Source organism: Balaenoptera musculus, chromosome 14, assembly GCF_009873245.2.
Source record: "Balaenoptera musculus isolate JJ_BM4_2016_0621 chromosome 14, mBalMus1.pri.v3, whole genome shotgun sequence".
NCBI classification, from domain to species: domain Eukaryota; kingdom Metazoa; phylum Chordata; class Mammalia; order Artiodactyla; family Balaenopteridae; genus Balaenoptera; species Balaenoptera musculus.
The window spans coordinates 51710154-51723526 of record NC_045798.1 but is presented as its reverse complement, the minus strand read 5'-3'; the positions used below and the strand labels follow the sequence as shown (position 1 = coordinate 51723526).

General features: G+C 44.9%; 1 protein-coding gene across 5 annotated transcripts in view; it reads right to left on the bottom strand.

The window, feature by feature from the left end:
- FHOD3 (formin homology 2 domain containing 3) overlaps window positions 1-13373 on the bottom strand; it is a 491767-nt gene that overhangs the window by 421999 nt on the left and 56395 nt on the right. For all 5 annotated transcript variants that reach the window (XM_036822951.1, XM_036822949.1, XM_036822950.1 and 2 more), the window contains exon 2: window positions 10052-10158. In XM_036822951.1, the coding sequence (XP_036678846.1) occupies window positions 10052-10158 (107 nt within the window). The remainder of the gene's footprint in view (window positions 1-10051; window positions 10159-13373) is intronic.

Here is a 13373-nt window from a genome sequence, read left to right as displayed (position 1 = left end):
AACAGGGGATGAGGGTCCAGAGCCCTGGAGTCCCTGGCAAAGGAGGGGGCCTTCCAAAGCAGAGACCAGGGAGTGGTGAGTGCAGCCGGGTCCACAGAAGTTGTCCTTCACCTCCCCCTGCAACCCCTACTTTCTCTCATCTTTGACACAGGTACCACTGTTGTGCCCACTTTGCAGATGAGGGAAGCAAAGCTTGTAGTAATGACATAACCTGCATAAAGTCACATAGCTGATGGAAACAGACCAGGGCTGAAAGCAGAGTGTCTGACTCCACCGTCACCCGCACCATCCTGCCTTTTGCTGTGTAAGTGTCTCACTATATCACCTTCTCCAGCACTTTCTAAGGATAAAAAGTGTCCCAGGTTTTTTAAGGAACTGATTTGATCTCAATACTAAAATCTAACAAAAAAAGGACACAAAAAATTAAGATGAAAATATCTAAGAAAATATTAGCAAACCAAAATAAGAAATATGTGAATATAATAAAATAGGACCAAATAAGGTTTATTCTAAGAATTCAAGAATTACAAGATGTCCATGTTTTATTTAACTATATCAAATATCAATGTATAGACGACACCCATCATAAGGTCCTTTAAATTTGATAGCTTCCCTCCCTCCACCACAATATTTTGTAATTGGGTAATGCTGATTGTTATGTATTTCTTTTATATATGCCATCTTGCTGCTATTATGGATTCTAAAAATCTTTTGGCTGATTCTCTTGGCTTCTTTCAGGGAAATAATCATTTCATACGTTTTAAAATAATCACTTTATCCCCACTTTTCTAGTAAATATGCCCTTGTCTTCTGTTTCCTGGCTAAAACTTTCAGAGGAAAATTAAATAATCATGGATATACTTTCCCCTGCCCCCAGTGGGATACTATGTCAGTCTGGGTTCAGAAAATAATAATCATAATAGTTGTTAACATTTATGGAATGCTTATCATGTGCCAGATGAGGTTCTAAGTACTTTATACAGATTTAGTCTTCAGAAAACTCCTATGAAGTAGGTAATATTATTGCCATTTTTAAAGTAAGGAAATTGAGGCCCAGAAGAGTTACGCAACGTAGCTGAAGTCACACAGAAAGTGACAGAGCTCGGACCCAACCCAGGCAGTCTGACCCCAGAGCCTGTACGCCTAGCACCTCCCTGAAGCTGCCTCCCAGATGGGTGTCCCTTCATCCATTCCCTCATTCCACACATGTTCACTGGTGACTAGTGTGTGTTGGACTCTATGTTAGATCCACAAAGGATCGTCTGCCTCAAGACAGCAACCCAGAAATCCTGCCTGCTAGCCTGCCGGGCAGATTTTGGACTGAAGACTGCAACATCAATTCTCACCTGAATTTCCAGCCTGCTGGTCCACTCTACAGATTTCAGACTTGCCAGCCCCCAAAATGGTGTGAGCCAGTTGCTTGAAATAAGTCTCTCTAGACAGACTAGATGGATTAGATAGATTAAACTAGATTAGACTAGATGGATAAGACATATCTTATTGGTTGTATTTCTCTGAAGAACCCTAATACAAACATTGATATTTGCCTTCATGGAGCGTCCATGTTCTAAAACTGAAACCAGTGGGAGGCTGTCAATGTGTGTTCACCATAAGCACTTTAATGGTCCTTTTCTCCCCGATATTGGCTTGCTGTATCAGTATCATAGCAGCCACTCCTTCCAAGTCTGCCTGTTTGCAGCAGAGTGAAATGGGGGTGCATCAGTTACTAGAATCTGGTGACCCAGAGGCAAAGGCAGTTTAGTTTGACCTAAAGCTCCCCAGGGAGATTCACATTCCATTCTTATCAGCACAGCCACTGCCAGAAAAATATCACAGGCCTCAGAGACTAGCCACAGCCAACCGGCTGCCCATACCCAAGGTCAATGCTGCCCATACCCAAGGTCAATGCTACCCAAGTGATGAGAGAACTAAAATAGATGCTCACAATTCAAGGAGACTCCAGCCGAGGCACACATGCCAGGGATTTGATGGCACTATCGCTGAAGGAATTTCCTGAAACTTCCCGGTTTCTCAGAATACCTGAGCTTCTCCTGAAATAATGTCTATGGCCTTGGGAAAAAGATCTGGTGTAACCAAATACCACAGAACCAAGTCTGTTGGTTCTGAACCCGTGTGTTTCAGCCCTATCCCTGTCTCTCAAGAAAATTTTTTATAAAAATAACATATAAAGTCTTTGTAATGTAAGACCAAGTGCTTACATTATTTTATTGAGTGGCATGGAGCCAAAGGCTTGAAGACTTTTTCTTGCAATCAACAGCAGAATCGATGCCCCCAAATATTCCTCCATTCAAATTAGAACTAAACTATGATTTCAGTCAAGAGTAGAAAACATACACTGGACAATGCAGCAGAAGCAGAGATTAGGGCCCCCCCAGCAGCTGCCCCAGGATAAGCTTCCTCTTAGTAAGCTTCTGAAACTGTGAGACTCAGCCCACGCTCTGCCTGAGGAATGAAGAGGATTTGGACCAGTCATCAGCTAGTAAAAGGAGAGTACTAGTGAAGATTAATTTGCTCAGAAGCTCAAAGTCCAAGAGAGCTAGTTGCCACTACATTCGTCTCCAGATGCATTCCGGTCTCCCTTAGGAGATGGTAGTGGTGAAAAGCTAAACTCTGAAGCCAGCTATGTGATCCTGGACAAGTTACTTAGCCTCTATGAGCCTCAGCTTCCTTGTCTGCAACATAGGATAATATTATGCTTGTGGTGTCATATCTAAGAAACGAAGACTTACTCCTATTTTCTTCTAAGAGTTTTACAGTTTTAGCTTTTCCCCCTCAGGTCTCTCCTGGTGGGAATGAAGCCTCTGTTCAACCCATTCACAACTCCCAGCTCCTACGCAATCCTGCTGTCTCTCCTCCTCAGCCCCACATTCTCCCCTTGACCTGTCTCCACCTGCCTCCACCCCACTACTCTTCTGCTTCCTCTCTCCCCAAGGACACCACAATCTCCTCCTTACTACACCCCTGGCCTTGCCTGGGTACTGTCACAACTTGATTTCTCCATGGCACAGTGTTCTTAACTGCCCCTTCTTTGAAATTTTCTCCTTGCTGAGGCAGACATTGCCAGTTACCCACCCGATATGCATTTCCCCCTTTTGTCTTATAAAGAGAACCTGATTTTGTTTGAGGTGACAGTGTACCCACCTAAAACTATATTTTCCAGTCTCCCCGGCTACCAAGGGTGGCCACATGACACAGTTCTCTTCAGTGAACAGCAGATGGAAATTGCTGGTGGAGGTTCTGGAAAAACTCTCTAAAGGAGGCAGACCCAGCTGGCACCAACATTTGTTCTTCACTCTTCCCGTCTAAGACAGGGACTTCATACCCTTAGTAATAAAGGTAGAGGGTTGGCTGGACACAAGCCCAAAATTCACGGTATAATCATGGACCTAAGTTCTGGGCAATGGCATGTGACTGAAAGCTATGTGCACACAGAATGGACATTCACCCCCTCTGTCCATTTCCTTCTTCCTGGCAGCTGGGATGCAGATGAGAAGGGAAAAGGTAAAGCAATCCCTCTGGACACAGAGATGGAATTTTCATTTGCAGAACAGTATGGCTGCTCTACCAGTCTAAGGAAAGCTGTCTATATTTCGACTCTTACACAACAAAGAAATTTTTACCTTTGTATTTAAACTCCACAGTTTGGAATCTATCACTTACATCAGAGAAAACTATACCCTAACCAATACATGACTTCCTGCCCTGATGAGATGCTGGAGGGAGAGCAGCCACACTGTAACTATGATGAAGCACGAAAGATGAAAGCTACATCATCAGGATGGCAGAGTAGAAAGGTCAAAGAAGGCTGGGTTCCTAAGAGCATCTTGTAATCAACATATTGTCTTCAAAACGGCCTAATTATCCACCTCTTCTTTTAAGTAGACTTCATTTTTTCAGAGAAGTTTTAGGTTTTCAACTCCCTTCCTCCAAGGGGTCACCCCCAGTCTCTCTGGTCCTTGATGTTTCTCACCTGAGTGCCAGGCCCATATTTCTCACCTGGCCACCTTGCACCTTGAGCGTGGCTTGACATAACCTCAGAATAACATGTATAAACCTCTTCTCCCCCTCCCCAAACTGCCCCCCATAACCTCACTACTTCTCTAAGTAGTCCACCGTCCACACACTATCCACCTAATGGCATGTGTCCATTTTATCCTCCTGTTTCTCTCTGCTCAACTAGTACCACATCTCCAGATTTCCCCAATGGTCCAGGCCCCAGTCCATCCACCTTCCTCAGCCACCAGGTTCAGACCCATTAGGTCACTCCCTTCCCCCATCACAGTGGGCCACACTGACTGCAGCCTCCCTGTTCAAGGTTCTGTCCCCTCACCCCGCCCTCCCTGTTACTGAAGGGGTTCTGTGAGGGCTCCTTCTCTGCAGGCCAGTCCTCTTCTGACTCCTACCCATACCATAAAGCCCAGCACCCACGTGGGCTCCACCACTCCTACTTGACTCCATCTTTGTCCTGTCATACAATCTGGCATTTGAAGGAACTTAGAGCCACACCAATTCCACTGTCCACTCAGCACGGAAGCTCATCTGTCTTGTCTGAGCATTCCTAAGCGGCTTTCCCCCAGGGTATTTGAAGGCAGTGGCCTAGCACTGACCCAGAGCAGGTGTGCAGGGGCCTCTGGGCTGCTCTGCTCAGCTCAGCACTGAACCACCCCCCTACCCCCCAGGGCACCTTTTGTCTGCAAAGGACCAGTTCTCTCATCCACCGTGACCAGAGCAGGGCTTGGTGGTCGGGCAGTGTGAGCCTTGCACTGAGAAGATGGGAGACCCTTAATCCTTCGATGATTTGTCAAAAGAGCCTCAGACAACAACACACCTGCGCTCTCAGCTGCAGATAATCACTTACGAGGAAAAGTGGGGGGAAACCCTTCCCTGCGTCCCATCCACACCCTAACCAGAATCTCTCTTTTGTCGAGGTTTTTTGTTTGTTGTTCGGTTTGGTTTTTCGAGTTCACTTGGTTTTTAGGTTTAGGTTTAAAATGTATTTTAGGTGATTTCCCATTCTACCAGGTCCAGATGCAGAGGAAACCCAGACAGAGATGTGACTGGATGAGGTTAACTTTTGTATCAGACAGTCAGAAGGGAAAACGACTTCTTATTCCTTCAAACTTGACATCTGGAATGTAGAGAACTCTTTGAGAATCTGATGAAAGGCTATGAAACCCCTCTCCACCCCAAAACCCTGCATACCCACAGACTGCAGAAATCTCAGGGGTTCTTGCCCCCCGACACACACACATGGATCCTTGGCGCTCATGAGCTGCAGGCTGAGAAGTTAGGTGTCTAAGAATCAAACCAGAGCTCTCCCGAAACCCTTTCGTCCCTCCAAGCACATCCACTGCAAGGCTGGCGGGGTCGGGGCCCACTTGCCCCTGCGAATGGGCTTCCTCACAGCCCTTCCCACGTCCAGGCTTCACATCCTTCATCCCTGAGCCACAAGCCTCCCACTGTGGCTACACCCACCCCACTCCACAGGTTTTCACCTGACTTTCCCCACCTCTACATAACGCAGTGGGGACAGGAATGGGGGTGGCGGGATGAGGGAAATCAGAGATAAGCACTGTCTCAGCGCTGACCCTCTCGCGCAGGCCCGAGGGGAGTCAAGCCGAGGAACGGGTGAGCGCCCTGAGGTACTCCAGGTCAGGGGCACCTGGGGATGCGTACAGTCCGTCCAACGACCACACTGGTCCACAGCATCCCTGACGCCCCGTGCTTCTCAGGCCCACTCTGAGCTCTACCACGCCCCAACCTACTGTCCTCGCTACCTTTGCGAAGCCCCACTCTGTCGCCTTCAGGGCTAACCTCTAACCCCACTTCTCTGTGACAGTTCCCTGTGCGTCGGTTTCCTTTCAAAGGCAGTGAGGGTGGGACTAAGCAAAAAGGTCAGGGGTGGGGGGTTGGGGAGGTGGAATCTGGCCCAGCTCTGCCCTGTGGGTAAGTCTCGAGCCTTGGTTTTCTCAACTAAAACAATGAGATCTCCCAGTGATGGACCTGCATAGACCCCATCCCAGGTCTAAAATCCGGTGATTCCCATTTCAGTGTATCATCTCAAATTCTGACCGTAATTATAGTAAGAGCTACGAGTTTGGGGTTTGTATTACATGCCGGGAACCAGCTTAATGTTTTAAATACATTTTACCTACTTACATTTAGATAAAATCATCACATTTTACCTTGCAACCACCCAAGGAGGCAGTATTGTGATTATATTACCCCACTTACAAGGAAATTGAGGTTTGGAGAGGTGAAGTAACATCCCCGTGGCCGCACAGCCATAAGACTAACTGCAAAGCCCATGTCCCTAACCACTGTGCAGTTGCTCTCTGCTATGCTCTGCTTGGGCAACAGATACCCTGTTGGGATCCCTGTTCATACAAGGAGGAAAATGGGATTGGTTAATATTGTCCTCATTTTATAAATAAATTTTATAAACTCCCATCAGAGGTGAAGTGGCTTGCCCAATGTCCCACAGTGGCAGGGTCGGGAATAATAACCCAGGGGCTTCGGCTTCCGCTGTACCCTGCTGTGCTTGCTAACTTCGCTGGCGTTGGAAGGCAATAAACAGACCTGGCTCTACTCTGCTAGCATAATAATTGCTTTGTCCTTCTACTTTTGCAGGTCTTTCTCCTCTTCTCCAACTAGCTATAGTCTGAGTGATCATTCTAAACAAGGGGTAAGTTACATTTTAGTCCGGCGTAAAAGAGCAGCGTACTGGACAAGAACAAAGAAACCAACTCCTCCACAAGGAAAACTGACTCAGAACACACTGTACCAACACCACCACCATCTCCATACAGCCTGCCACCCATCTTCATGAGATGGCCACAACATGAGCAGGCATTTTCCTATAATTTACACAAAAACATCAAGAGAAAGAACGGTTTCATTTGCCCTTTTCATTCCTCGACAGGGCAGTTCTTAACTAGGAAGAAATTATATTTTAACTTCCATTCGAGGGAGACATGAGTTCTCAAGCACACAGACTGTGCCAAGTGCCACGCTTCTAGGAGAGGACCTAGGAGGGACACTCAGTGCAAGTGACACTGCAGATGTGCCCAGACACCTGCCACCTGTGCAGGAAACCTCCATCTGCAGGCTGCTTCCAGCCAGCTCCCAGTAACGTGCCCTGTGCCACCAGTGCTCAGTGCTGGTAAATGACCTGGGGATCGCGAGGGTGACCCGGCAATGCCGGGACAGCACCATCCTGGCATGTCTTCTGCAACCCAGGCCAGGGACAGGGGATCTCCCCACCAGAGATCAGTGGAGGTAGATTCTTCACATTCTTCCGGACACAGAAGAATATCACCCTGAGTACGTTCCAGACGACAAAGGGTGGGTCCCACAAATGAAGACTATTTCAAAGTCTGGGGTGAGTTTGGGACACAGCAGTCAAATGTGCGGCTACCCGACATCGTTTGGGTCACCTTCCCCTGTTTGCAGTTTCCCACATCGTGAGTCCTGCCTTCTCATTTTGCCGTAATTCGTTTCCCCAGCATCCCGTGCTGTTGGAAATGTGGTGCAGAGATGTGGTCAAGGCTGCAACTTTCAGATGAACCCATGGCCAGGTGACAGTTCATAAGGGCACAAAGTGAGAAGGAATGCCCCAGGATCTACTCCGGGGAGCTTGCAGCGGGCTCCCTGGCTCTTCAGGAACGGCTGCAAAGGGACTTCCAGCATCTGGACACTGGAGTTGATGACAGTGCGAGCTGTAGCGTCAGGGCCAGGTGACGGAGCAACCCTGCAGTGGGTGTGGCTCCAGCTACAGCCAGTGTGTTAGCCCGGAACTGAGGATGTCCTTGCAGGAACCAACCATATGTCCCCACCGGTACAACTGTACATCTTCAGGAGAACCTGAAATGCCATTTCCCAGAAGCTCCTGGGATGGAGGAGGATCACAGACTTGGGAACCAGTCACATCTGTGTTCAAACGCGGCTCTACCATCTACCGGCTCTGCCTCCCTGGACATGTGATTTAACTCCGGGCCCTCGGTAGTTTCAAATGAAAAATGGAGACAATAAAATCCAATTCCATGTTTGTGATATTAACAGAATGAACTATTAAACAAACATACTGTGAAATAAGGTGCCTAACACAGTGGGTGGCATAGCAGGTGCTCCATAAAGCTTTATTTTCTTCCACTCTTAACTCTTGATATTGTTATCTAATATATTAACACTTTTTTCCTAAGCTGCCATCTCCAAACCAGTCAAGTTTTGATAAGAAAGAAAAAATATCAAACAGGTCATGGTCTTCAAGCACAACAGCACTAGAGACATTTTTCAAATTGGCAGTGATCTACTCATAACACTCCTGGGATCTGTTTGATCAATGAGACATGAAGTCATCCCATTAGACTGTCATCCAGCCTGAATGCTGACATGTTAAATAAAAGGATGTCATTGTCAAATACTTTGTAAAAACTACAGCAATGGATTTCCTCAAATCTATCAGTCTTATAATGTCAATTTTTTAAATGATGATGAGTAGAATCTGATGTGACTTAATAATGATACGCTTCACATGTGTACAGCCTATGGCAGTTTCCAGGGTCTTTCGGGGCCCTTGGAACCACTCAGGAGACAGGAAGGGCATCCTCAGAGAACCTGCCTAGTTCCTACCAAGGACCCTGGTCTTGGTGCTCAAGTTCATGCCATTCAGGAATACATTCTGGGATCCTGCCATTCACCTGGCCACCAGTGCTCACTAAGTGCCTATAACATGCTGAGAAAACACTAGGCTGGATATTCAGACAGGCACAGTTCTGACCTAGCAGAGTTTTAGCAGCAGAAAAGAGGGACAATTAAGGGAGAAAGGACCGTAAGTTGTGATGGGTGTTAAAGCAGGGGAAACTCAGGAAGTCATCGGTACACACTGGTGTCAGGTAGGAAACAAACACTAAGAAGCTTCCCATTTTTCCTCATTTTTTTGAGCCATTCATGAAAAATCAGCACTCTCAGATAATATTCATCTGACTGTAATATATTTTTAAGTCAGGCAAGGTAGCTTCAAAACAAATTTTGGGGAGGTCCTTGGACACCGATGAAGATGGCTGGGCATTATTTGGAAAAGAACAGGGAGCCTCTGAAGGTTTCTAAGGAGGAAGGCGATGAAATCAGAGATAAACTTGGCTCTAGATGAATGAGGAATAGAAAGGGAGGTGGGGGACCCCATCCAAACAGTATTTCAATAATCTAGTAAATACATAACAGTATCTTACAAATATTAATGTCTTGGTTTGCCATGGTTATATAATATGTTAACATTATGGGAAGCTGGGTAAAGTGTATTTGGGAAATATCAGTGCTTTATTTTCAACTTTTCTGGAAGTTAAAAATCATTTCAACATGAAAAGTTTAAAAAATCTGGAAAAGGATAAAACAATTACTAGAAAAAATAATCTAATAAATAGGGGAATGGCTAATTGTATGACAATATTCCTACAGTGGTTTTGCTTTCTGTACACATCTCTGATTTTTTATGTGGACTGCTTTATTCAGACTCACAGCAATCAGAAATATTAAGCAATCCTATATGTAAGCTAAAAGTAACTTGATGTTAATTAACATAATTAAGAATTATTTTCTCCACAGTAGTGAGTTCAAAAGATGATACAGTATAAAATGATCTGCAGAGGCATCTGCCAAGAAAACTTAATATCCAGTAATTTATTGTTAAAAACAATATATAAAACAGCTGTCAATTCACTAAAATCTGGAAAGTACTAATTTAAGTATATTTGGTTTAAAAAAAAACCAGACTATTAAATACCATGTGCTTAATTAAACTACACCAGAAATTTTCCTACTCCTGAGTAGCCTTATCAAGAAGAGCTACTCAAATTCAAAAGGGTCTGCAGTTACTACTTGTGAATCACTTGCATCTCCCTTCTTTCTGTGTAACTGTGAGTGAAGACAAGGTCAAAGCTATGGTGGTTTCTCCAAGATATTTTAAGGCCTCTATGAGCCCCCATTTCATGGAAAGTTGGGACCAGCTGGGAGGGACAGTTGTCGCTCTTACCCAGCGTCATCCTGGAAGCCTTCTAGCTCGTCCCGTTGCTCGGCCAGGGTGGCCTCCAAGTCCAGGTAGGTGCCGTTGTGGGAGAGCTGCAGCGTGCAGTCATCCAGCTGCAAGAGAAAGAGTCTGTTATGCCCAGCCTGCTCCTGGGATGGGGATCTGTACAGGGAAATCACTTCAGGTTGCCCTCATGTATTTTTTAACATCCAGCATTATTCTGAAATTTGGATCCTAACTGGAAGAAGTAGCATGTTCGTACAAATAGATTGGAAGCAAACTGCATAACAGGTAGACAGAAATGGCACCTACTAAGGGAGTGATATTGACAGGGCGCCCAATACGTGGGCAGGGAAGAGAAGTACCAGGCACTGGGCTAATGCCACTTTCCACTCTGAGGGGCCCAGGGGAAGCCATGGATTTGGGGAGTGGAAACCAAGATGCCGATGGGACCACTGATTGACAGACACAGAGTTTAAAAGGCAAATCTGGTGGAGAAAACATGCTGTTTCCTTTGACTCAGTGAGAAGCCTACTTATTCAGCGCCTATGGTCATACCTGGGCCATTATAATTAATAGTCGCTCAATAAACATTTTTACAATTGAACAAAAAGAAACATTCTCCATCTGAATGACAATATATCCAAATTACAACACACCAAAGAGGACCTTAGGTCTCTTTGTTACTAGCCTCATTTTTTGAAAACTTATTTAACAAATACTTTTATATTGTTAATTACATCCCATTCATAATTCTAAGCACTTTACATATGTTACGTCATTTGATTCGCACACAAACTCTATTCATTTCTTTTGTTATCCCCATTTTACAATGAGGAAACTGAGGCACAGAGAGAGACTAAGTTACTTGCCCAATGTCACATCTGATAAATGGTGGAGCTGGGATCTGGATAGAGGTGATTTGAGTCCAGGTCATGCTCTTGACCACTATGCTCTGCATCTTCTCTATGGCCAGAGACCTTCTAAGGACTTGAAAATATGCTTGCAAAACACAACTTATGTCATCTGAGTGTTCTGGTGTGGCCAAGGTAACGCCACGTATTTACCAACCCCGTTCCCTTTTCCCCCTGGGAACAGAGACCACATATCCCAGGCCTATAGTTGGGCTACTACCACCATGTAACTGGAATATTGGTGAAAGGGAAGAAAGGTCCCAACCAGCCTGGCCATAACACCCCTGCACAACCATCCACCTTTCTTCTCGTGCCTGTGGCTAGATGCAGAGGAGCCAGAGAAGACTCCCAAGTCTGGAAACCGACAGACCCTGGAGAGAAACAGCTCAGGTTCCTGAATCACCGCATGGAAGAGAGCATCCTGCTGCCTCGCCTCCACTGACCCATCCTGGACAGGCACAAGGGCAAGACACGAGCCTTTGTGGCATTACATGACATTTAGAATAACCAATACACTTAGAACTACAGGAAAGTAATTGTACCAAAGATTAACATTAGGAGGAAATCCAAGTGTATAACTTCATGCTTCATTTCTCAGGCTGCAAGGATGGCTCTGATTATTCATCCACTTGGGTGAGTTAAGGCTCTTATTCCAAAATGCCAGGAGATTGAGGAAAAGTGGAGGCAAATACGTGGCTACTTCAAAACATCTAGGTGAAGGCCTGATAATCCTCCTGGTGTAAGTGAGATTTCAAACAAGGAATTAGTCTCCTTTGATAGAAAAGCTTTGCTTATTATCCTCAACAAGAGAAACGCAGACTGTCAACTTGTCCAGAATCAGCATCTATAACAAGCTGCTAATTCTTGCAGGAACCCCGCAGTTCCGTGTTTCTGGTTATCCTCAACAGAATGAAAGGAATGTGTTCTTTATTATTTGTAAGAAATAGTTAAATCACTTGAAGGGGTTAATCCTATTTGATTCACCTGTTTTATTTCTCTAATAACAAACTATTAAAGGCATGCTGGTGAGGGTCAGCATTCTTGACTGGCATTTTACAGATGGATCATCCGATCTGAGAAAGCAGAGACCAAACTGGCCAAACTCACTGCGCTGTGATACCAGAGGTGTGCCCAGGGTTTGGGGGGAACACACGGGGGAGCTGGCTTCCCTGCCTGCGGAAGCAGCAGACAGGAAGGATTTCCTGCAGAAGGCGTCTCCTGGGCTAAGGGTCTCCTGCGGACTGAAATCTGACTTTTATCATTCCTAGGTGGAAAATTCCATTGGAAACGGAACCCGTTACCATGTACACTGGACCACGTGTCAGTACAGCTGTAATCACTGCAGTTCATTCTTGCTTTTAACTCCTATTGACATTTTCGAATAATAAAGCTTACGTGGTCCGTTCTGTTGATAGTATCAACACTTCTGCTCATTTTTAATCCCACATATAATCAACAGACTAGCAGATGGGGATGAAAGCCCTTTAAGCCATAACAATTTCTTTTGTCTCCATCCCTGGAAATGTGTGAGTCCAAAGAAAGTCCAAAGAAAGAAGCTTTTGGATAAAAAGTTTCTGCTTCCCCTCTAGGGGGTCGAAGGCATTCTGAGGCTGTGGTCCACACTCAGGCCAGACAGAGAGAACCGAGTCCGAGAGGAAGTACTGCTGTGGTATAGAGAGGCAGGATGTGCATGTGTATGTGGTATAAATATTCCACCATGGCCAGTTTCAAGCTACCGCCATGAAGTCACTGAGCGTGGAGCTAAAAAACGTTACACAGCAGCTCACCAGCATATAGTATTTTTATCATACAGATCCAGGAGATGTAAGTAACCTCCCAAGCATACGTAGCAGTAAAATGTAATGAAACAATTAGGCAGTGACATGTTTTGAGTATTTTTTTTTTATTGAAGTACCGCTGACTTACAATGTTGTGTTAGCTTCAGGTGTAGAGCAAAGTGATTCAGTTATACATATATATGTATATATATTTGAATATTTTTTACCTTTGTTTCTTTTTTTTTAACTGTTTATTTTTATAAATATCTGTTTTTGGGGTTTTTTTAATTTTTAATTATTTATTTTTATAAATATCTGTTTTTTTTTAACATCTTTATTGGAGTATAATTGCTTTACAATGGTGTGTTAGTTTCTGCTGTATAACAAAGTGAATCAGCTATACATATACATATACCTCCTTTACCTTTGTTTCTAATGTAACTTTTATTCGTTATACATTTATACAGGATAATTTAATTTTTAATGATGGCTATATTGAATAAAATTCCTGAGATTTATTGATCAGCACTCTCGAGCCACCCAGGCCAGCCCCAGCAAACGCTGCTTCTGGCCCTCCTGGGTCATGAACTTGAGGCGCCTCAAGGGGAGACTAGCAGGGAATAGACGGAAGCCTGA